The sequence below is a fragment of the Hemitrygon akajei genome, chromosome 15, assembly GCF_048418815.1.
Source record: "Hemitrygon akajei chromosome 15, sHemAka1.3, whole genome shotgun sequence".
Lineage (NCBI taxonomy): Eukaryota > Metazoa > Chordata > Chondrichthyes > Myliobatiformes > Dasyatidae > Hemitrygon > Hemitrygon akajei.
In genome coordinates this window covers 7,451,461-7,474,621 of record NC_133138.1, presented here as the reverse complement: position 1 = coordinate 7,474,621, position 23,161 = coordinate 7,451,461, and the positions used below count along the sequence as shown (strand labels likewise).

At 41.8% G+C, this 23,161-nt stretch overlaps 2 protein-coding genes across 2 annotated transcripts; both read right to left on the bottom strand.

Annotated features, from left to right (window-relative positions):
* Nucleotides 1-569: 569 nt before the first annotated feature.
* LOC140739142 (probable UDP-sugar transporter protein SLC35A4) lies at nt 570-6,403 on the bottom strand. Its single transcript, XM_073067122.1, has one exon. It carries the CDS (start codon nt 6,394-6,396, stop codon nt 5,425-5,427), a length of 972 nt encoding a protein of 323 aa, XP_072923223.1. The 5' UTR covers nt 6,397-6,403; the 3' UTR covers nt 570-5,424.
* A 466-nt stretch (nt 6,404-6,869) lies between these two features.
* On the bottom strand, nt 6,870-22,108 carry LOC140739143 (SLC35A4 upstream open reading frame protein-like). The gene is made up of 3 exons (XM_073067123.1): nt 21,998-22,108; nt 21,053-21,151; nt 6,870-7,067 (listed from the first exon to the last, which is right to left on the bottom strand). Exons 1-3 carry the CDS (start codon nt 22,010-22,012, stop codon nt 6,870-6,872), a joined length of 312 nt encoding a protein of 103 aa, XP_072923224.1. The 5' UTR covers nt 22,013-22,108.
* Nucleotides 22,109-23,161: the final 1,053 nt, after the last annotated feature.

The following is a 23,161-nucleotide window of genomic DNA, read 5'->3' as shown; positions in this document are numbered from 1 at the left end:
TAGTCATATGCAGTGTGCTGTCTGTTTCGTGGCAGCGAATTACACAGCATCCACACAAACTGGTGTTTGGGGTGGGAGATTCATCTCAATCTCACGGTATAACGACACCAGAGTGTGTATTCCCTAGACTCACGCAGCCAAGGAGACCAGCGAGGTTTCATGTGTACATACCCAAGACTTTTGCACAGTACTGTACATACTAGTCCCTGATACAGTAATGTTAGCAACTACAGAACTGTTGTGGGCTATATATGTTTTGTCCTCTGAATGATTGTTGGTACTATGTTCTGCACCTTGACCCCAGAGGAACACTATTCATTTAGGTGTTGCAATATATGGTTTACTGATGACTGACAATTAAACTTGAACTTGCAAAACAAATTCCAAAGTATTGAAAAGTCCATTCTAACCAATAGCTGGGTGTGGGTGTGAGGGAATGAAATGACACATTTATCCAACACTCAGACCATTCACTGATATCCACCCTTGAATTCAACACTCTAAACTACGTAACCTCTGAGTCATGTGCCAGTTCATAAATCAGAGTAAATAACACTCAGTCTCTAGGCTCTGCTTCATAAAATATCTTTATTTCATAACATAACACATCATCATGTAGATATAGTACCCTTGTACCAGGTCCAGAATTTTAGTGACTGATACCAAAACAGGCAAATAGATTTTCCTTTAAGAAATTTTCCCAAAGTCGTCACTGACAACCTTCAAATAAAATGTTGGGAATCTTGCATCAGCAGCAACTACAACTAAAAACCACTGTCTGCTCTGCTATTCCGGTCTTTGTGAAAAATTACAAACTTAAGTGTCTGGGTGAGAGCAGAACTCCAACTTCCAAAGACCATAGTCTGTTCAGAGCTGAGTGCAAGGAATACAAGGTGAAACTGTTTAGACCAGCACCATAAACTTTTGTCCTGTTCAGAGGAAGCTGAGTGCTTCAGTGGAAGAGCTCCAAGAACCATCTGTACTGTCACTTTGTCTGTCTGCACCACACTTTCTCTGTAACTGTAACACTATAGTCAGCATTGTTTTCTTTTTTGTACTACCTTCTGTACTAACTTTTTGAACTTTTGCTTTGAATCAAACTCGAGATTCTGCGGATTTTGGAAATCTTAAGAAGCACACACAAAATGCTGGAGGAACTCAGCAAGATGCTGTCTGACTTGAGTTCCTTCAGCATTTTGTATGCATTGTGTAAACACCTTAAAGCACCTTTTATAATTTTGTTTACATTGAAAATACATGTTTGTAATTCTATAATTGCACATTTTATTCCATATCCATACTTTAACCTCTAACATTGTTTTGTTATGTTATACAATTCTTTATAACTGTTGAATTTTTTTTTGCATGTTGCACCAACATACATTAAATTCCTAAAACAGTGGATTTTGATTAATTGGGCCATTGGTTAATAAGGCAGCCACTTGGGACAACTCTTAAAGAACAAAAATGGAGAAAATTGGCAGGATTGGCTTTGTTTATTTGGAACATTATGCTGTTTCATTGGGACAGAAGATTGTTGCCAAACAGTTTCTAACTAACATCAGTCACGTGCACTTGTGTGGTCACTGTGCTGAGAGAGAACAGTTAGAAACTGCATTAGTGTGCACTTGTGTTCAAGAAGCAGAGATTTTTGTCACTGATAATCAACGGGAAATAAGCAAGACAATTCAGAACTGTTTTGCTCACCATGGTTTCAGTCTTGGAAGCAGCTGGGAGTAAAAACGAAACGATTTCATTACTTCAAGTTAGGAATTATGATGAATTTATAGGTATAGTGGAAATTAGTTGGAAGCTGTCATTGATAACATTGTATGAAGGCAGTTCATTATCTACACTGCGTCTGCATTGCTTTTGCTCATTTACACTCAAAAGAACGTACACTGGCTGAATTCCTCTCAATAACTAATACGAATGAATACAGTTTTATAGTACTGTAGAAGCATTGATAGTGTTCCAATTTGCTCTGTATTTCATTTAAATACATAATTTGTTATTCAGTTAAATGGTAGTTTGTACTTTTTCTACCTTTTTAACAATTTCCATGAAACCAGCTAATTGGGGTAGCCATTAAATTGGGCCAAAACGTACTGGTCTGGATGTGACCCAATTAACCAGAATGCATTGTAAATGTGAATGTACATGTGAATAAAGTTGACCCTTGATCTGTTCTGCACAGCATACCAAACCAAAAAAAAACTTTTCCCTGTCTCTCGGTACATGTGACAATAATAAAGCAATAAGAGAGACCAAAGTTTCCTCAAGGTGGAAACGCTGTTGGCTGAGATTGCAAAAGTGGTTGATAAGCTACGGATAGTTCAGATTTTACTTAGAATTAATAAGTACAGATCTATACTACAGATTCAGAGCACGTTGGACCACAGAAGTTATTGGACTAGAATTACCTGTACCAACAGTAATAAAATGAAGGTGCATTTAGGAAGAGATCCTAATAACAGCAGCATCAGATTTCATTAAGCTGTGCATTGATCAGCCTGTACGCACGCACATTCACTCACTCACAGAACTCAGCATCTACTGAGGAATAAACAGTCAACATTTTGGGCAGAGATCCTTCAGCAGGACCGGAAAGGACAGGGGAAGATGCCAAAATACCTTCCCTGTCCTGATGAAGGGTCTTGGTTGAAACGCTATTTATTCCTTTCCATAGATATTGCCCCATCTGCTGTGTTTCTCCAGCATCATGTGTGTTGCTCTAGATTTCCAGTATCTGCAGAATCTCGTGTTTAGCAAATAATCTGTACCCTTAATGGCAGGACTAGCAATTTAGTGTTCTCCCAGGCCGCAGGAAGCAGAAATCAATTTGTCCCATTTCTGTGTCACATTGTTGGAGAAGAGTGTAATAACAAAAAATCCAGACCGATTTAAAATCCTTTATAGAGAAATCCAGTCTCTAACTTCTATCCGGAATTTATTTAAAACTTAAAATTAAAAACCACAGAAGTATGTTTAAAAACTAATTGGCAGCCAAGAAATTTGGAAAAAAAACACTTGCATTGTTTTCATTAAGTTATGTAATAAAGGCACAAATTGTCTGAAAGCTGGAAAATGGTTTCAACATCACTGAAGAACCATGGTTCCTTTCACTCCACTGATTACGGGCTGTGGGAGTGGTACAGAATGAGAACCCCACCCCAATCTCTGCACCTCCCGCTCTCTTAAACTTCCCAAGCGCAATGCCGGCACTAAAGGCCAGTTAGTTTGGGATGTAATATTGAAATGTTTATGACATTGGTGGAAGCCTAATTGGAAGGGGGTTTCATATCAGAGATCTTTAAGACACGTTCAGGTCTCTGATGTGAAACTTTGCACAAAAGCTGCCTGACCAGTTGAGTATTCCAGTCTTGGATCAGAGGCTGAAGTGTCTTAACCAGCCACAGCCACATTATAGATTCCCACTGGGAAGATGAAACAATTAAAAAAAAGGCAATGGACGGGTGAGCTTTTGACACAAGATACTGCTACTTCAGCCTAGAGCAGGGGTTCCCAACCTTTTTTAATGCCATGGACAAACACAATTAAGCTAGGCTGGGAACCTCTGGCCTAGAAAGAGTTAAAACAGCAGTTGCAACAGCACTTAAAATTGTCACACACCTTTAAGATTGTGACAGGCATTTAACCCTGAATATTGCAACAGCTCTTCAAATAATACATCTCTATTCAGCAAAAAGCCACATATATATTTCCTCTATATTCCAAATAATCATTAATACAATGCTTCATTTGCATACATTTGAATACTAATAACATCACTAAAGAAAAATAATAGGTGACAGATCAAGGAGTTACTTTTTTTCCAGCAAGTTCATTCACAATATGTAAACACAAGTAGTTCCTGTACAGGATCCAAGATGCTGCCGAGATGGCGGTTGTCTATGATGTGGTCACATCAACACAGCGAGGAGTAATCTGGGGCATGATTATGGATCGACAAGAAAGACAAATTCGCTGTAAGTTTCCAACCCATTCAGCACCTTAAATAAAAGACTTTGGTTTTGCTGGTGATACCGAAACATGCTCAGAAATTAAAGTAGAGCAGGGAGATCAGAAGACAGTCTGTGCAGCTAATATCACTGGGGAGCATTCTACCTGGCCTGAGGGTGGGATCGGTCTTTAATGTCAATAACCTGACTACGTAAAGTGTAACATCTGGACACAATCAGCCTTGCACCGATGACCTCCAAAAACTGACTCCTGAGGTGAAACCACATTCTAGAAGGACTGAAGGGCCTGTTTCTTACTCTAGTGCCTCTATGGCGAAGAGGTTAACATATCTCATATTTTATTGTCTCATAGGATTTGGAGGCTTTCGAGAGGGTGCAGAGGAGATTTACCAGGAAGCTGCCTTAACTAGAGGGCATGTCTTATGAGGACAGACTGAGTGAGCTGGGGCTTTTCTCTTTGTTGTGAAGGAGGCTGAGAGGTGAGTTGATAAAGGTGTACAAGATCATGAGAAGCATAGATAGAAAGCACAGCCAGAGACTTTCTCGCAGGGTGGAAATGGCTAATAAATGGGCGACAATTTTAAGGTTTTTTGTATAGGTTAGTAGGTTGGCACAGCCTCGTGAGCCAAAGGGTTCTATGTGGTAATTGTGGCACATTTACAAAGGACCCTCTCACTCCAGCAGTACGTGGACTAGCTTACAACAAAGTCAAGCAAGGAAGGCTACGTTTGACTGACCAGATGTGCTCCCCATACACAGGCTAAGATACAACAGCTTTGAGATGCTACCAGATCCATTTAGAGTAGATGAAGACCCTGACAACATTGCTCTCACAGAAGAATGGAAAGCCAAGGCAACAACCTAGGCAGAAATCTGGTTTAAAAATTGGGGAGAAATCTTTTCTATGGTCACATATCCCAACCATGAGAATTTATTTAGATAGTGTGGAACAGTCCCTTCCAGCACAACGAGCTGTGCTGACCAGCAGCCCACCGACTTAACCCTAGTCTAACCACTGGACAATATACATTGACCAATTAACCTACTAACTGACAAGTCTTTAGACTGTGGGAAGAACATACAGACAATGCCCCAATTTAACTGCGACACCCTGAGCTACAACAGCATTGTGCTGACCATTATAATCCCGTGGCACCCACATCTAAGGATGATGAGTTTTGGTGTAGTACCTTATGGCCAGAGTTCAACAGCTCCTGAAGACACAGAGCAGAATTCGGTCATTTGGCCCATTAACTGCTCCAACACGGCTGATTTACTATCCCTCTCAAATCCAAAGTAGATAAGAATAGAATTTGAGAAGCAGAGAGCTAAGGTGCCCTTGTTAATTTATTGGGCATTTAGTGTGGGCAGGTGAAAGCCCAACTTTTCTGTAAACATTGAAGTGAGGGAACAGATTGAGATGAAAAGCTCTCAGTTGGTGCTACCCAATATTGTAGTAGAGATGAATAGCCACGCAGATCAGGGCTGCGGCTACATAGAACAAGGGGGTGAGCTCCACTCTGAACAGGGCGACAGAGAGCCCCGCGTTAACCAACATGGAGCAGGAGATCACGAAGAGGCGGGTGATGCCGCTGCCGTGCTTCATGATGACGGACATGAGGAGCCCGTTCAGGGCCTGAGAGGCCACGATGAGGGCAACCCATGGTGAGAAGCCCTGGAAGAAGCCAGCGTCCGCCGGGGAGGAGGCTAGGTGCGCTGCAGCATTGGCAGCCACCCCGAAAGCGTACAGGAAGAAGTTCTGCAGGCTGAGAGGCAGCGGCTGTGACTTCAGTGCCCACTCGGTCCAGGCTGCAGAGAGACCGGACACAGTACAGTACAGGGCACAGTAAGTGGCACCCAGAGGAGTGAGGTAGGGGCGAAGGGGTCCCAGGGACTCCCGGTCATCATGTCGACGGATGGAGCCAGCGTGACAGGCGCCAGCTGCTGTCAGGAGCAACAGCGCCAGCCAGCGGCGGGGGGAGAGACGCTGGCGCAGGAGGAGGCCGCAGAAGGTGGCGGTGGCCACGATCTTGAGGTTACCCAGAACCTGAAAGGTGATGGGGTCCATCTGCTGCTGCATGTGGACTGCCAGGTTGTTGTTGATGGCATAGAGGGCGGCAGGCAGGGCGAAGGGGACAGCAGCCATTAGGGAGGCGGAGGGGGAGAGCGGGAGTGGTGGAGAGCGGCCGCGGGAAAGGAGGAGGCCGACAGCTGATGCACACAGTTTGACCAACTCGGTCAGCACCACGACGGATGAGCTGCTGAAGGGGACCTCCGACCCCACCTTGCACAGGGTGAGCAGGGGGGCATGAGAGCCGTAGGCCAGTGCCGACATCAGTAGTGCCAGTGCCCAGTATAGCTGTCTTCTCAGCCGGCCTCTGTCAGTGGCAGCAGCATCCTCCCATGACTCCATCCCCTTCCCCCTAGACAGAGGCCCGCCAAGACAATTAAACACTTGAAAGCAAATGCCAACGGGTGCTATAGGGTAGGAATGAGGCCAGCCAAGTACCCGTCTTTCAGAGTCAATGTTAGGCTCAAGTTCCACAGGGAGGATGTACAGGAGCCTGAAGAGCCACACTCAACAGTTTAGGAACAGCTTCTTCTTCTGTCATTAGATTTTTGAACAGTCCATAAACACAATCATGTACTTTGCTCTGCTTATTTATATTTCTTGTTTTAACTTAAAATAATTTTTTATGTATTGCACCGTCCTGCTGCTGTAAAATACTTGGGGTATCTTGACCCAAAGCTTGCATCCAACTCTCCCCACTGCCTTCTCCTCCGGAGGTTAGCTGGCGTTGGAGAAGCTAGAAGCCGGCTTGGAAGCTGTGGCGAAGATTGGAGTGGGTGGGGGGAGAGAGAAGAGTTGGAGAGGGGGGGTGATCCTTACTTGGGTCCTTTCTTCAGGGAGCTCAGGTAGTCTTTGACAGAGTTCTCCACGTTGGGGATGTTGTAGTTCTGAGCTGCATAGATCCCAGTGGCTGTGCCCACCAGCACGCCTAGCACGGCAGATGCCCGCAGCTTTGCCACCACGTAGCCAGCGAGGAAGCCCTTCAGGAAGGGAGAGGCGAGTAGCGAGCCACCCTGTAACAGTAAATGGAATAGGTTTGTTGTTACGTATAGCTAGATACAGTGAAAAGCTTGTCTGGCATACTGTTTATTCACTAAGCAGAATGCCAAACTCCCCCCCCCACCCCCCCCAAAAGGCTGTAAATTCAAGCTCAAGTTTAGTTGTCATTCAACTATTCAGACACGTACAGCTAAATGAAACATCATTCCTCAGAGGCCAACGTGCAGGACACAGCACACAGTCACACAGGTTCCTTAAGGTTGTCATAGCTGGCGGAGATAGTAGGGATAAGCTCCCATGAGCTGTAAATGCTTCCAATGACATGCGTATCAAATAGCCTCTGACAACCAAGCCCAGCTGCTGGCCTTCACGTGTGGCTTAGCTACTAAACCTGGTGGAACCGTTTCTACAGACAGAAGAGGCGAAGGCTGGTTAGCTGCACCTTAACATGCGTCTCGTCAGCCATGGTTGATCAAAGGAAAACTCCCAACTTTCAGCTATACCTGTTTGTGGGGAAGGCTTCAGGAATAAACCCCCGAGGGAAAAATCCAGAGCTGGAGTCCTAAGGCAGTCCTACGTTGAGTTTGAGGCAGACTGACTACTCCTGCGATGTTGCTGGTGTTAAGCTGTATCGGTCTGCTGTTTCTATGGATTCATCAGCTGCGTGGAGTGGGGAAGCTTGTTACTTGGGAAACAGCTTGCTCTCCATATTGTGCTGACCTGGCTTGTATATCACGCAGACAGCTAGAATGCACCATCTGTGGTCGACCCAGACCAATGCCGGATCTCACAGCACACAGTGATAAAATAATGGTAGCATAACTCTTGGTGCTATGCCTGAACAATGATGGCACATGGATGCTGTCCTGAAGCCATATGTCTGCAAGAACAAACAGGCAGCAGTTCCTCACCTCATGCTGCGTAAGCAGTGGATGAAGGCAATCCAACTTGTCCTCCAGGGAGCAAACACTGAGACCAGCCCTGATGGGACAGCCAGCCTGCAGACTCCAGCCTGTTGCCACATCTCTCCCACACTGCCTCTAGCACCTCTTCCCCTGGGCGCATGGATCCCACAGCATGAGGGCCTAGTCTGCACAACCGAGGCCAAGCAACTCCCCCACCGTCAGTCTCACCAATGAACTGTTTCCACTTCTGGTGTTCTAATGCAGAGATCGTTCAATTTGTACGTCCTGAACACAGGCAAGACTTGTATGTGTCCAGGACAAAGAAGTGGGCATGGAAAAAGCATTACAGAAACAATACACCCTGCAAACTGCCTTTTCCAAAAGCTCCCTTCTGGAAAGTTACAGGGCTATTAAAACAAAAACTTCACACCATCTGAAAAGTTTCTTCCCACAAGCAGTCAATCTGATCAATCATTCTAGTTAGCCCTCACCCACCCTCTAGTACTCCCGTCACTGCAATGCACTGTAAACACTTTAAACCACTGTTTATACTGTTTACATGATAAATCCTTACTATATTTATGCACAACTTTTCTTCATGTCTATACTTTAACCTCAAACTTTATTTCTTATATAATTAGTCATAGAGGGGTACAGCACAGAAACAGGCCCTTCAGCCTTTCTAGTCTATGCCAAAACCATTTAAATTGTCTACTATTGACCTGTATGACAACCATGACCCTCCATCCATGTACCTATTCAAACTTGCCTTAAACATTGAAATCAAGTTCGCAAGCACCACCTGTGTAGGCAGCTCATTCCAGACTTTCATGACCCTCTGAGTGAAGTTTCCCCTTAAACTTCTCACCTTTCACCCTTAACCCATGACCTCTGGCTATAAGTCCCACCCAAGCTCAGTGGAAAAAGCCTGCTTGCATTTACCTTGTCTATACTCCTCGTGATTTTGTATCTATCAAATCTCTCAATCTTCTACATTCTAAAGAATATAGCTCTAACCTAATCAATCTTTCCTTATAACTCAGGTCCTCCAGAGCCAGCAATATCCTTATAGGTTTCCTCTGCACCCTTTCAAACTTGTTTATGTCTTGCCTGTAGGTAGATGACCAAAACAGCACACAATACTCCAAATTAGGCCTTACCAACATCTTAAATACCTTCAGCTTAACATCTTCTGTACACAGTACATTGATTTACCATGGCACATGTACCAAAAGCTTTCCTCACAACCCTGTATCTACAGAGCCTATAAAAAGCATTCACCCCCTTGGAACTTTTACAGTTTTATTGTTCTACAAAATTGAATCAGTGGATTAACTGATCAACAGAAAAAGACTCATGTCAAAGTGGAAGCAGATCTCTACAACATGATTAATGACAATTAATGACAAATGTAAAACCTTGCAATCAAGGTGTTTCAATTGATTGTGGTAAAAATATACCTGTATCTGCAATGTCCCACTGCTGGGGAGACAGTATCCTGGCAAAAACTACACCATGAAGACAGAAGAACACTCCAGGCAACTCCACGAAAAGGTTATTGAAAAGGACAAATCAGGAGACAGATACAAGAAAATTTCCAAGTCACTGAATATCCCTTGGAGTACAGTTATTTCAACCACCAAGAAATGGAAAATATGAGGCAGATTCACAACTGCCATGAGGAGCCTGTTCTCAAAAACTGTATAAACGTACAAGGAGGGGACTAGTGAGGGAGGCCACCAAGAAACCTGTGATCTCTGGAGGAGTTACAAGCTCTCATGGCTGAGATGGGAGAGACTGCGCATACAACAACTGTTACTCAGCTGCTTCCGCAGTCACAGTTTTAAAGGAGAGTGGCAAAGAGAAAATCACTGTTTTAAAAAAAAACACTCACATGAAAACTCAGTTTGCCAGAAGGCATGTGTGGGACTCTGAAGTCAACTGGAAGAAGGTTCTCTGGTCTGATGGAACCAAAATTGAGCTTTTCGGCCAAAAGACTAAACGTAATGTTTGGCATAAGACAAACACCACACATTAAAAACACACCATCCCTATTTTGAAGGATGGTGGTGGCTGCATTATGCTGTGAGGATGTTTCACTGTAGCAGGCCCTGGAAGGTTTATGAAGGTAGAGAGTAGAATGAATGCAGTAAAATACAGGGAAATCCTGGAGGAAAACCCAGATGCAGTCTGCAAGAGAGCTGAGACTTGGGAGGAGATATATTTTCCAGCAAGACAATGAGCCCAAGCATAAAGCCAAAGCTACACAGGAATGGCTTAAAAACAACGAAGTTAATGTCCTGGAGTGGGCAAGTTAGGGCCCAGACCTCAATCCAATTAAGAATTTGTTGCTGGACTTGAAAAGGGCTGCTCACTCACGATCTCCGTGCAATCTGACAGAGCTTAAGCAGTTTTGTAAAGAAGAATGGGGAAAAATTGCAGTGTCCAGATGTGCAAAGCTGATAGAGACCTATCCACAGACTCAAGGCTGTAATTGCTGCCAAAGGTGCTTCTACTAAATACTGACTTAAAGAGGGTGAATATTTATGAAACAAAAAAGAATCTTTTTCTGTTGATTGGTGTCAAAAAAGACAAATTAAATCCACTGTAATTCAATGTTGTAAAACATTAAAACATGAAAACTTCCAAGGGATGTGAATACTTTTGATAGGCACTGTACCCGTGACACCACTTTCAATGAATTATATACCTGTATTCCCAGATCTCTTTGTCTTACCACACTCCTCAGTGCCCTACCAACTCTGTAAGACCTACCCTGGTTGGTCCTACCGAAGTGCAAAACTTCACACTTGTCTGCCCTAAATTCCATCTGCCAGCTTTCAGCCCATTTTTCCAGCTGATGCAGATCCCTCTGCGAGCCATGATGGCTTTCCTCACTGTCCACTACACCCCAGTCTTAGTGCCATCTGCAAATTTGCTGATCCAATTAACCACATTATCATTCAGATCACTGATAACAAACAACAAAGGACCTAGCACCAATCCCTGCGGCACACCGCTAGTCACAGGCCTACAATCAGAGAGGCAACTATCTACTACCACAAAGCCAATGTCTAATCCAATTTACTCTAGCCCGCTGGTGCCGGACTCCGGAGCAAAGGCTCCCAAGTTCGAACCCAGTTAGCCCTCCCCTTGAGCACGCTTTCCATTCTTGCCGGGCTGAGCACTGAGCTAGCCACTCCGCCGTTGAGTCAGGAACATTCATACAGTGACCCAGTTAATCCAAAAGGAGACCAATCTTGACACCACGCGCCAGAAAAGAATGGCTGACTCTGGTGTGACAAGCTATGAAATGAATCTAACTTACTATCTCATTTGAGTGCCAAGCGACCGAACCTTCTTGGCCAGCCTCTCATGCAGGACCTTGTCAAATGCTTTACTAAAGTCCACGTAGACAACATCCACTACCTTGCCTTCATCCACTTTCCTGGTAACTATTTAAAAAAAAATCTAAGGTTGGTTAGACATGACCTCCCATGCACAAAGCCATTGTGACAATCCTTAACCAGTCCATGTCTATCCAAATACTTTTATATCCAGTCCCTTAGAATATCTTACACTAACTTTCCCACTCGCTCATCTATAATTTCCTGATTTCTGTTTAAAGCCTTTTGTAAACAGCGGAACATTGGCTATCCTGGTACCTCTCCTGTCACTAAAGATGTTTTAAATATCTCTGCTCTGGCCCCAGCAATTTCTGAACTTAGTTCCTGTACGATCTGAGGAAACACTTTGTCAAGCCTTGAGGAACTACCATGATTTTCCTCAGGGTGGCAAACACCTCCTCCTCCTCTGTAATCTGTACAGGGTCTGTGAAGTTGATGCCACTTTGCCTCACTTCTACAGACTCTGTATTCTGTCTTCCCAGTAAATACAGATGCAAAGAATGCATTTAAGATCTCCCCATCTGTTTTGGCTCCACACATGGATTGCCACTCCCGTCTTCCAGAGGACCAGTTTTGTCCCTTGCAATTCTTTCCCCCTTAACATACCTGTAGAATCCCTTAGGATTTTCCTTCACCCTGTCTGCTAGAGCAAACTCACGCCGCCTTTTAGCCTTCCTGATTTCTTAAGTGTTCTCTTGCATTTCTTGTACTCCATAAGCACCTCATTCGTTCCTACTTGTCTATACCTACTATGCTCCTCCTTTTTTCTCTTAACCAGGGCCTCAATATCTTTTGAAAACCAAGGTTCCTTACACTTGTTATCTTTACTTTTTATACTGATAGGTACATACTCTCAAAATTTCACTTTTGAAGACCTCCCACTTTCCAAGTAGACCTTTGCCAGACAACAGCCTGTCCCAATCTGCACTTGCCAGATCATTTCTGATACCAAAGTTAGCCTTTCTCCAATTTAGAATTCGAAGTCATGGACCAGGCCCGTTTTTGCCTATTTACTTTGAAACTAATGCATTGTGCTCAGTGAATACAAAGTGTTCCCCTACACAAACTTATGTCATCTGCTGTCTCATTCCCTAATAACAGATCCAGTGCCACACACTCTCTCGTTGGGACTTCTACATACTGATGAAGAAAACTTTTCTGAAAACTCAAAGCCATCTAGTCCTTTTACAGTACGGGATTCCCAGTCAATCTGTGGAAAGTTCAAATTACCTACTACAACAACCTTATGTTCCTTGCAACAGTCTGCGATCTCTTTATAAACTTATTTCTCCAAATCCCTCGGACTGTTGGACAGTCTGTAATATAGCCCCAGTAATATGGTCATATCTTTCTTCTTTCTCAGTTCCACCCATAACACATCACTGGACAAATTCTCCAGTCTGTCTTGACGGAGCACTGCTGTAACATTCTCCCTGACTAGTATCACCACCCCTCTTTATCTCTCCCACTCTGTCATGTGTAAAACAACAGAATCCCAGAATATTGAACTGCCAGTCCTGCAAGCAATTCTCACTATGGCTACAACATCAAAATTCCAGGTGTTGATCCATGCGCTGAGCTCATCTGCCTTTCCTACAATATTTCTTGTATTGAAATATACAGTACACAGGTCAGGACATTAGTCTCACCATGCTCAACCTTTTGATTCCCGACTTTGTCTGAGGCCTTAGCAAAATCTGCCTCCACAACCTCTTCACTAACTGTTCTGGCACTCTGGTTCCCATCTTTTTGCAATTTTTTGAATTGTTATAATTGTTAAATGATGTTTTTTGTTGCATGTCGTGCCCTAACCAACACACCAGAGCAAGTTCCAAATACATGTAAATGTATGTGGTGAATAAAGTTGATTCTTGATCTTTGACAATATTTAAAAGGCACTGGGACAGTTTGCTGGTGTGGAAAGGTTGAGAGGGATACAGGCCAAGTAGGTTTTCTTGTGGGCATTCATGACAAAACAAAGAAATACAATAGAATCACTGAAAAACTACATGCAAAGATGGACAAACAACCAACGTACAAAAAGACAAACTGCGCAATACAAAAAAAAAACACATAAATAAGACTGAGAACATGAGATGAAGAGACTTTGAAAGTGAGTCAATAGGTTGTGAGAACATTTCAGATTTAAGGTGAGTGAAGTTACCCATGTTGGTTCAGGAGCCTGAGGACTGAAGGGTAATAACTGTTCCTGAACCTGGTGGTCTGAGCCCTGAGGTTCCTGTACATTTCTTATCAAAGTATGAAAAATTGTACAACCTTGAGATTTGTCTACTTACATGCTGCCACAAAACAAGAAACCCGAAAGAACCCAATTAAAAAACAGACCAACACCCAATGTGCAGATTAGGATAAAACACACTGACTGTGCAAACAAGAAAAGCAAGCAGCAGCTTTCAGAATGAAAGTGAATCCATTGGCCTGAAGCATGGAGCAGCCTGAACAGGCCCACAGCCTCAGTTCATCACACAGTAGAGCAAATCGTAATGAAGCTTGCAGACACAAAGCCTGGACCAACCAGAGTTTGTCTTGGCGCAAGAGAGCGAGCAGAATTTCTCTGGTCCCTGACACCCAGCCTTTTCAATTCATCCAGACTGGCATTTAAATTGTTCCTGCATTAGGATCCGGGCTCTGCTGCAGAGATATGCTCTGGGCCTAGACCCCACTGCCATATTCCTGCCCATACCCAGCCTTTCCAAATCGGCCCAGTACCTAGTCAATCCAACCTCGCTCTCAGTTTAGGAGGATGGGCGCTGAAACTCCTACATTCTTTTTCTCTGCTTTGTCCACTCCAGCTCCGTCTCCCACTTCGTCTCAAATATGCCTCGATCTCCCTCCGACTCCATCTTGCACTCGCACGCCTCAACCCTTGGATCAGCCTTGCCTTCGCTTGTCTCTTCATTGTTCGCGGTACCAAAATTATCCAGAGTACTCTGTTGTATTTCTCGCCTTGAAAATAGCCAGCAAGCTGTTGCCCATCAGTAGATCAATCTTTTTTTAAAATCTTTTTATTAATTTTAAACAAACATGAATAGTTTGAGTACATAATTAATAGTTTAAAGTATAAATACAAATAGATGATAATCCATATATAATAACCTCCCAAACTCATAGTAATTACAAAAAAAGGAGTAAATAAGAAACCCCCCCCCAAAAAAAGAAAAAAACCTAACCAACATGGGTAATTGCATTATGTCAAATATACACAGTAGCGTCAATAACTCCTTACCTCCAACCAAATAATTAAGGATAATAAAAGTAAGGTTTAGGAAAAGTCAGTTTAGCTCATAGGAAAATGTTGAATAAATGGTCTCCAAGTTTCTTCAAATTTAACTGAAGGGTCAAAGACAACACTTCTAATTTTTTCTAAACTCAAACAAGAAACAGTTTGAGAAAACCACTGAAATATAGTTGGATGATTAATTTCTTTCCAATTCAGTAGGATAGATCTTCTAGCCATTAACGTAACAAATGCAATCATCCGCCGAGCTGAGGGGGATAAACAACTATTATCCACCATTGGTAAACTGAAAATTGCAGTAATAGGATGCGGTTGCAATTTGATATTCAGAACTGTTGAAATAGTACCGAAAATATCTTTCCAATAATTTTGCAAGCAAGGGCAAGACCAAAACATGTGGGTCAATGAAGCAACTTCAGAATGACATCTGTCACAGGTTGGATTAACATAAGAATAAAATCGAGCAAGTTTATCCTTGGACATGTGAGCCCTATGTACAACCTTAAATTGTATTAAGGCATGTTTAGCACAAATAGAAGAAGAATTAACTAATTGTAAAATTTTCTCCCACTGCTCAATGGGTATAAGACAATGAAGCTCTTTTTCCCATTCCTTCTTAATTTTTCCTGATACTTCTGGCTGTATTTTCATGATCATATTATAAATGATGGCTACTAAACCCTTCTGGCAAGGATTCAGAGCTAAAATTTTTTCCGTAATGTCCATTGGACATAATTTTGGAAAAAACTGTAACATATTATTCAAGAAATTTCCAACTTGCAAGTATTTTAAAAAATGAGTTTTAGGCAAAATATATTTATTAGATAGCTGTTCAAAGGACATAAAACTATTGTCTAAAAATAGATCACGAAAACATGTTATACCTTTTGTTTTCCATAATACAAAGGCTTGATCCATAAAAGAGGGCTGAAAAAAAATTTAGATATAATAGGGCTTGATAAGATGAACTTATCCAAGCCAAAAAATTTACGAAATTGAAATCATATTTGTAATGTATGTTTAACTATAGGATTGGTTATTTGTTTATTCAATTTAGATAAAGCAAAAGGAAGCGAAGATCCTAAAATAGAAAACAATGAAAAGTCTTGTACAGATTTACATTCCAAATTTACCCATTGTGGGCAAGATGCTATAATCAATTCTTGTGTCCAAAATATTAAATATCGAATATTAACTGCCCAATAGTAAAATCTCAAATTTGGCAAAGCCAAACCACCCTCCTTCTTAGGCTTCTGTAAATATTTTTTTACTTAATCTAGGATTTTTATTCTGCCACACATACGAGGTTATTTTGGAGTCAATAATATCAAAAAAAGATTTAGGAATAAAAATTGGTAATGCTTGGAATAAATATAAAAATTTGGGTAATACTATCATCTTAACAGCATTAATTCGACCAACCAATGACAGAGATAATGGGGACCACCTGGTAACAAGTTGCTTGATTTGGTCAATTAAAGGTAAAAAATTAACTTTAAATAAATCCTTATGTTTCTTGGTAATTTTAATACCCAAATAAGTAAAATGATCTGTGACAACTTTAAATGGTAAGTGTTTATAAATTGGAACTTGCATATTTAATGGAAATAATTCACTCTTATTAAAATTCAGTTTGTAACTAGAAAAGCTACTAAACTGAGCAAGCAAGGATGAAGTAGTAGGAATAGATCTCTCAGGGCCAGATATGTATAGTAACAAATCATCAGCATATAATGATAACTTATAAGTCCCTTCCCCATGGATAATACCAAAAATATTAGGTGATTCATGAATGGCAATGGCTAAAGGTTCCAAAACAATGTCAAATAATACGAGGACTTAAAGGACAGCCTTGCCTCGTACCATGGGATAACTGAAAAAAAGATCTCTGATTATTGGTAAGAACCGAAGCCAAAGGTTTATAATATATTAATTTAATCCATGATATAAATTTCAGACTAAAATTAAAATTCTGCAATGTATTAAATAAATATGGCCATTCAACTCTAACAAATGCTTTTTCAGCATCTAAGGAAATGGCACATTCTGGTATTTTAGATAAAGGAGTATAAATTATAATAATTAATTTTCTAATGTTAAAAGATGAACAACTATTTTTAATAAATCCGGTCTGGTCTTCAGAGATAATTTGAGGTAATATATTTTCTAATCTAGTGGCCAAAATTTTGGTAAAAATCTTAGAATCCATATTCATCAAGGATATAGGCCGATAAGATGCACATTCAGTGGGGTCTTCATCTTTTTTAAGAATTAGAGAAATGGAGGCATCATAAAAAGATTGTGGTAATTTACCTACAGTTAACGCATCTTTAAAAATTTTACAAAGCCAAGGAGAGAGTATAGAAGAAAAGGATTTTAAAAATTCATATGTATAACCGTCCGGACCAGGAGCTTTACCTGAATTCATTGAAAAAATAGCCTCTTTTATTTCGGTTTCCGTAATAGGTGCGTCTAGAAGTACACTATCTTCTGTTGTTAATTTCGGGATATTCAATTTTCTTAAAAGTTCATCCATTATGGAAGAATCCTCAACAAATTCTGATTGATATAAAGAATTATAAAAATTTTGAAAGGCTTTATTTATCTCTTTATGATCAATCGTCAAAGTGCCATCTCGTTTACGAATCTTAGTGATTTGTCGTTTAACCGAAGCAGTTTTCAATTGATCAGCCAATAATTTGCCAGATTTATCTCCGTGTACATAAAACTGGGTTCTAGATTTAATTAACTGATTTTCAATCAAAGAGGATAATAACTAACTATGCTCCATTTGAAGTTCAACTCTCTCTTTATAAAGTTCTTTACTGGGGGTCACTGAATAAATCTTATCAATTTCTTTAATTTTATCAACCAATGTTAATATTTCAGTATTAGTTCATTTCCTAACTCCAGCAGAGTATGAAATAATCTGTCTGCGAATAAATGCTTTAAAAGTGTCCCGTAATGTTCCACTAGAGATCTCTTCTGTAGAATTTGTTGAAAAAAACAAATCAATTTGTTGTTTAATGAAGTTAAGAAAGTCTGAGTTCTGCAGTAGAGTTAAACCTCCAAGATTTAGCATTAGAAGATGAATCCATTGTCTTAATAGATAGCTTCAAAGGTGCATGGTCAGAAATGGTAATGGAATCATATTTACAATCAATAACATCTGTAAGTAAACGATGATCAATAAAGTAGTCAATTCTTGAATAATTATAAACATGAGAAAAGTATGAAAATTCTTTATCGTTGGGGTGTATGAATCACCAAATTTCAGAAATTCCAGAATCAACCATAAAGGAATTAATAAGAGAGGTCGATTTATTCGGAAGAACCTGGGTGGGCTTAGATCTATCCATCGAAGGATTTAAGCAACAGTTAAAATCCCCACCCATTATTAACATGTACTCATTTAAATTAGGAAAGGATGTAAATAAACACTTAAAAAATTCAGGACAGTCAGTGTTTAAACATTAACTAAAACTACTTTTAATAACCAGTAATAAGCAAAAATCTACCTTGTGGGTCTGAAATTTTCATAGTGTATAAAAGAGGTTGAGAATCTATAAAACGCCTCTTACTTTGGCTTGGGAATTCGAAAACCTAAAAAAACGTTGACTATCCACCTTCCTCACATGAGTCTCTTGTACAAAGATAATATTAGCATTCATTCTGTGGAATACTTTGAATATTTTTTTCCGTTTAATCGGATGATTTAAACCATTAGTATTCCAAGAAACAAAATTAATAATCTTATCCATATTGCCAATATTTATCGCAGTTAACACATAAGGTTAAAAAAAAGATGAACTCATGAATCCGGAAGAGGGAAGTAAGTTCAAGGAGGAACCGTAAGTTATGACACTCCAACCATTTTTGTAGTTTTGAGTCAGCCCATGAAGTAGAACTAAACAAGAGGCAAGCAAAACAAAAAGAATCACCCTCCCCCACCCACAAAACCCCAGAAAAAAAGCCAAAAAGAGGCAAGCAGGCAAACTAATACTAACTTTACCCCCATGTCTCAAGACTGCAACTTAAACGAAAAAGTTAAAAAAACAGACACAAACCACCCATATTTTTTTTAAAAAAGGGTTAGTCTAACAAAGATTAAACTATAAAATTAGTGTTATATATATAAAACAAAAGGATTAAAAGAAAAAAAACTAAAACGTTAAAACCCAAGAATGGATAATATTGTATTAATATTTTTACACATCCAAATGGATGTGACGTATCTAAGCACGAAGGTCTTATGGGAAAAAGAAACTGCATCTTAGAAAAAAGTTTCTTTAAAAAACCTTAATATTTAAGCGTTAAAGATATAAAAAGTGTATATAAACTTTTAAAAAATCTAATGAGTTACTTTCAAAACTAACAGAATAATAATATAAAAAGAACGAACTCAGAATAAACCAAAAAAAAATGGACCTTTACTTAAGTGTGTAAAAAATACACTATCAGCCATCACGTAAGAATTATCAAATTATAAAAGGTCCGAATCTATAGACTAATTATTAGCATTGTTATGAATGTACCACAGCCCTGAGGGGCCGAAGGGTGCGGGACCAGCCCCCTCCTTCCGGAGAATCGCAAGATCACTATTAATTCGGGTCTTGGACCCAGGAAATGAGAGACAATGCAACGGATTTGACCATTGTTCTTAGAGGCACCTGTGTGAATTGCAACTCTATAGTACGTACCAGCTATCAGGGACATGGATACCCTCGGGCAATGTGGGGTGGGGATTGTATCACCCTACCTTGATTGACATTTACAAATCTGCCAGCCATGATAAAACGGAGACTGCAGGAGGCGGTACTCCAGCGACGCACCAGACGGAGACACCATCGCTCATCGTTCCCGTAAGAACGGGAAGCTGCTCGGGAGCCACGTGTGATTTGGATCCCCTAGCTAGGGAATCGAGTAGCTAATAACCCCGAAAAGGATTCCGAACTGACAACGGGGAACTCACGTTCCCGGCTCCACGATTTGAGTCCAACAGGCTGGCAAGTTTATTTTCTCTCTCCAACCCGTGAACACCCAGCGGTCCCTCAAACGGCTAAAAGCCTTCATGAACTGGCGAGACTTTTTATATTTCCATCAGACAATAGTTTTACCCCTAGACAAACGATAGAGCTACTTCGAATTGTTGATTATTACTATACCCGTGCTTTAGATTGAGTATTGACGACGTATATTATCTGAATGTTTGTATTAACCTTACTTTTGTGCCCCTTTATAAATAAAAACGTTTAAAAATGGTACCATCAGACTTCAGCGGACCTCTCTATCTTTGCTGGTAAGTGACCCAGTTATGGGGTTCATAACAGCATAAAGAAAAAAATTAATACAAATAGTAAAAATACATTAGTCAACTCGTAGTGAAAAACGTACTATTCTTCAAAAAATCTTTGAGCATCCGCTGGAGTCTGAACAACCGACAAGTCTCATCTTTGAGAGTAACTCTCAATTGTACTGGAAATAACAATGCTTTTTTGTAGCCTTTCTGATGAATTTCCGACATAACTGATTTAAAAGTCATTCTTGCCCTCAAAACTTCGGGACTGTAGTCTTCCAGAATACGAAATTTGAAATTTTGAAAGCTGATCATACCCTTTTTCCAGGCAGCCCGAATCAGACGTTCTTTAGTATGAGGATAATGAATCCGGAGAATCACTGGTCATGGTTTCGTACCTGGAGCTGGTTGAAAACGAGAAATGCGATGTGCCCGGTCGATTATTGGAGGGGTATCCAGAACTTCTGAGCCGAAGACGTCCATTAAAAATTTAGAGAAAAATACAGTCAGATCACCGTTCTCAAAATTTTCCGGAAGCCCAATTATCCAGAGATTTTGTCTTCGAGACTGGTTTTCAAGATCAGTAATTTTAGATTTATAATGATCTAGCAGTTGAGAAGTCGAAGATTGCTGTTGTTCCAGAGTTTCAATTTCGCGATCTCTCTGGCAAGTGGCATCTTCGAGAGCTAAAATTCTTGCTTGCTGTTGTTGAGAATCCAGTGTAAGTGATTGAAGTTTTGCAATGACTGTCTTTAAAATTTCATCGAGCGTAGAAAGCTTTGGGGTTAGTTTATTCTCCAGTTTTCCAAGTCTCTCATCCATAAGTTTTGCAATTGCTTCCAAAGTTAAAGGTTCTTTCACCAGTTTCGATTCCTTAGGTTCTCGTGGTTTAGACTTTTTAACAAGTTGAAAAATAATTCAAACAGTTGAAAAAAATTTCATAAGTATCAACCCCTTTAAAATAGGTATAAACAGGTCAATTAGGGGGTGATTGTAGGTAGAAAAAAGTAGAAGGATTGGAGCGAAGCCTAAAACAGCTTCACTCCATAAGTGCCATCTTGAGACCTCCAGATCAATCTTAAACCGTACTAACCACAGGGGGTTAAATCACTCTAATTTACTTCATACTCACATTCGGCAGTCCCATCTGGACCTCCTCCTCCACCTTCCGCTGGATGCTCTCCAGTTGACCCTTCAGCTGTGCAAGGTCCTTCAGCTTACCCAGTGTGTCCTGCAGCAAGACCAAAAGTTACCAGATAAAAATCTGCAATAAAAACCCTTCCTCTTTTCTTCACCTTTCCTAAAAGCCCAGCTGCTCCCTTCTTGAGGCTCAAAATGTCCTCACCTTCTCTGCCTCCCTCTGGTGGCCCAGAACCCACATCCATCCCACCTCTTCCCCCCACACCCCCTATACAGCTCTACACTCAGCTATCCATCCCCATCTCATGCTCCCTAACCCATCTTCACCCCACCCATCATTCTACCCCATCTCTCCACATGCACCTGTCCATCCCTTCCAAAATTCCCAATCCAAGCTCCATCTCCTCACTCTTACACCACTCTTCTTGCCCACTACATCCTTCCTAACCCCTCCCCACCTACCCATCTGTACTCCATACTCGCACCCCATTGCCGTCCCATCTCTTCCCAACCACCTCCCAATCCTTAACCGCATCTCCCTCTCCGCACTTCCCCATCTTCTCACCCCATACCACTCCCCATGCCCACATCATCCTTAATACCCCCATGCCACCTCCATACCCCTAGACCAGCTCGCTCTTCCTACCTCCCAATGCCCATACTATTCTTGCTCCCTGCCCCATCCCCACCCAACCTCCCCCATCCATACCACCCCATTCCCCTTCCAGGGCGAGTAGCCTATACTCCCCGTCGCTCCTGGCCCCTCCCAGGTGTGGCACTGAACTTCATCCAAACCCGAGGCCTCAGCACCAGTCCGGTCCCGTTCCCGCCGCGGTGGCTCTCTCCCATTCGCTCCCCGTTGATCCCCTCGTCCCTATCCCCCTACTTCTGCCAATGGCAACCCCCGAATCCGCCCGCCGGCACCCGAACAACTAACCTTATCGTCCGCCATCTTACCCGCGCCGGCGAACTCCTCCCTCTCCGCCCGGCCGGAGAACGGCGCACGCGCAGCACGAAGACCGGGGGCCGTGGCGGTCCCAGTCCTGACACGCCCATCTGGGCTGGCTCCTCATTGGCTGGTGTAAGCCTCCTTCATCAGGCTCCCGATTGGTTGTCTGTGGCACTTTTATCTGGCTTCCCATTGGTCACTCGAACCCCTTTCATCCGATTTACCATTAGTCGCCGGAGATTCTTTCCTCCAGCTTCCCGCTGACCTGGCATCCCGTTGGTTGACTAAAGTTTATTGATACCACTGGTATCAATGATAAAGTTATGATAAAGTTCCACTGGTCGCCTGAAGATCATCGATCTGTCACCCCATTGGTCACCTGAAGCTCAGTGATTCAGCCTGAGGCTCATGATTCCAGTTCCCAGTATGATCGTTTGTCTAAAGCTAATTGTTCTGGTTCCTTGGGGATCACTGGCTGGTGTGGTGGGGGCCACTGTACAGGGTGGAAATAAGCTGCAGAAAGTTCTCAGCTCCATCATGGGCGAAGGTGGCCTCCCCAGCACCCAGGACGTCTTCAAGGAGCAATGGTAACACGAGTGAATCTGCAGATGCTGGAAATAAATAAAAACACAAAATACTGGCAGAACTCAGCAGGCAAGACAGCATCTATGGGAGGAGGTAGTGATGACGTTTCGGGGGGAAAAGAGAAAGAGAACCACACTAAAATTATAGATAGGGATGGGGTAAGGGGGGCAGGGGTATCAACGGAGGTCTTACCCCATCCCTATCTATAATTTTAGTCTGGTTCTCTTTCTCTCTCTTTTCCCTCCTCACTATAATCTCCCCCCAGCTCTACCTTTCTTTCTCTTTTATTTCCCATAATTCTCCACCTTCCCCCAGCCTATTTCCCTTCAGCCTATCACTTCCCAGCTCTCTACTTCATCCCTCCCCCCACTTCTTATCCCCCTTCGACCATCCCATGTTACTTCACTCCTGATGAAGGGTTTCAGCCCGAAACGTTGTCACTACCTCCTCCAATAGATGCTGTCTGGCCTGCTGAGTTCTGCCAGCATCTTGTGTTTTTATTCAAGGAGCAATAACTCCAAAATGTGGCATTCGTCATTAAGGACCCTCAAACACAAGTGCAGAGAG

What these genes read in the sequence shown, in the direction of transcription:
- LOC140739143 (XM_073067123.1), bottom strand. An exon ending in TCCAGATGGGACTGCCGAAT is followed by an intron (nt 7,068 to 21,052) that starts GTGAGTATGAAG and finishes TTACTGTTACAG; the next exon opens with GGTGGCTCGCTACTCGCCTC.
- LOC140739142 (XM_073067122.1), bottom strand. Translation starts at nt 6,396, where the DNA reads ATGGAGTCATGGGAGGATGCTGCTGCCACTGACAGAGGCCGGCTGAGA.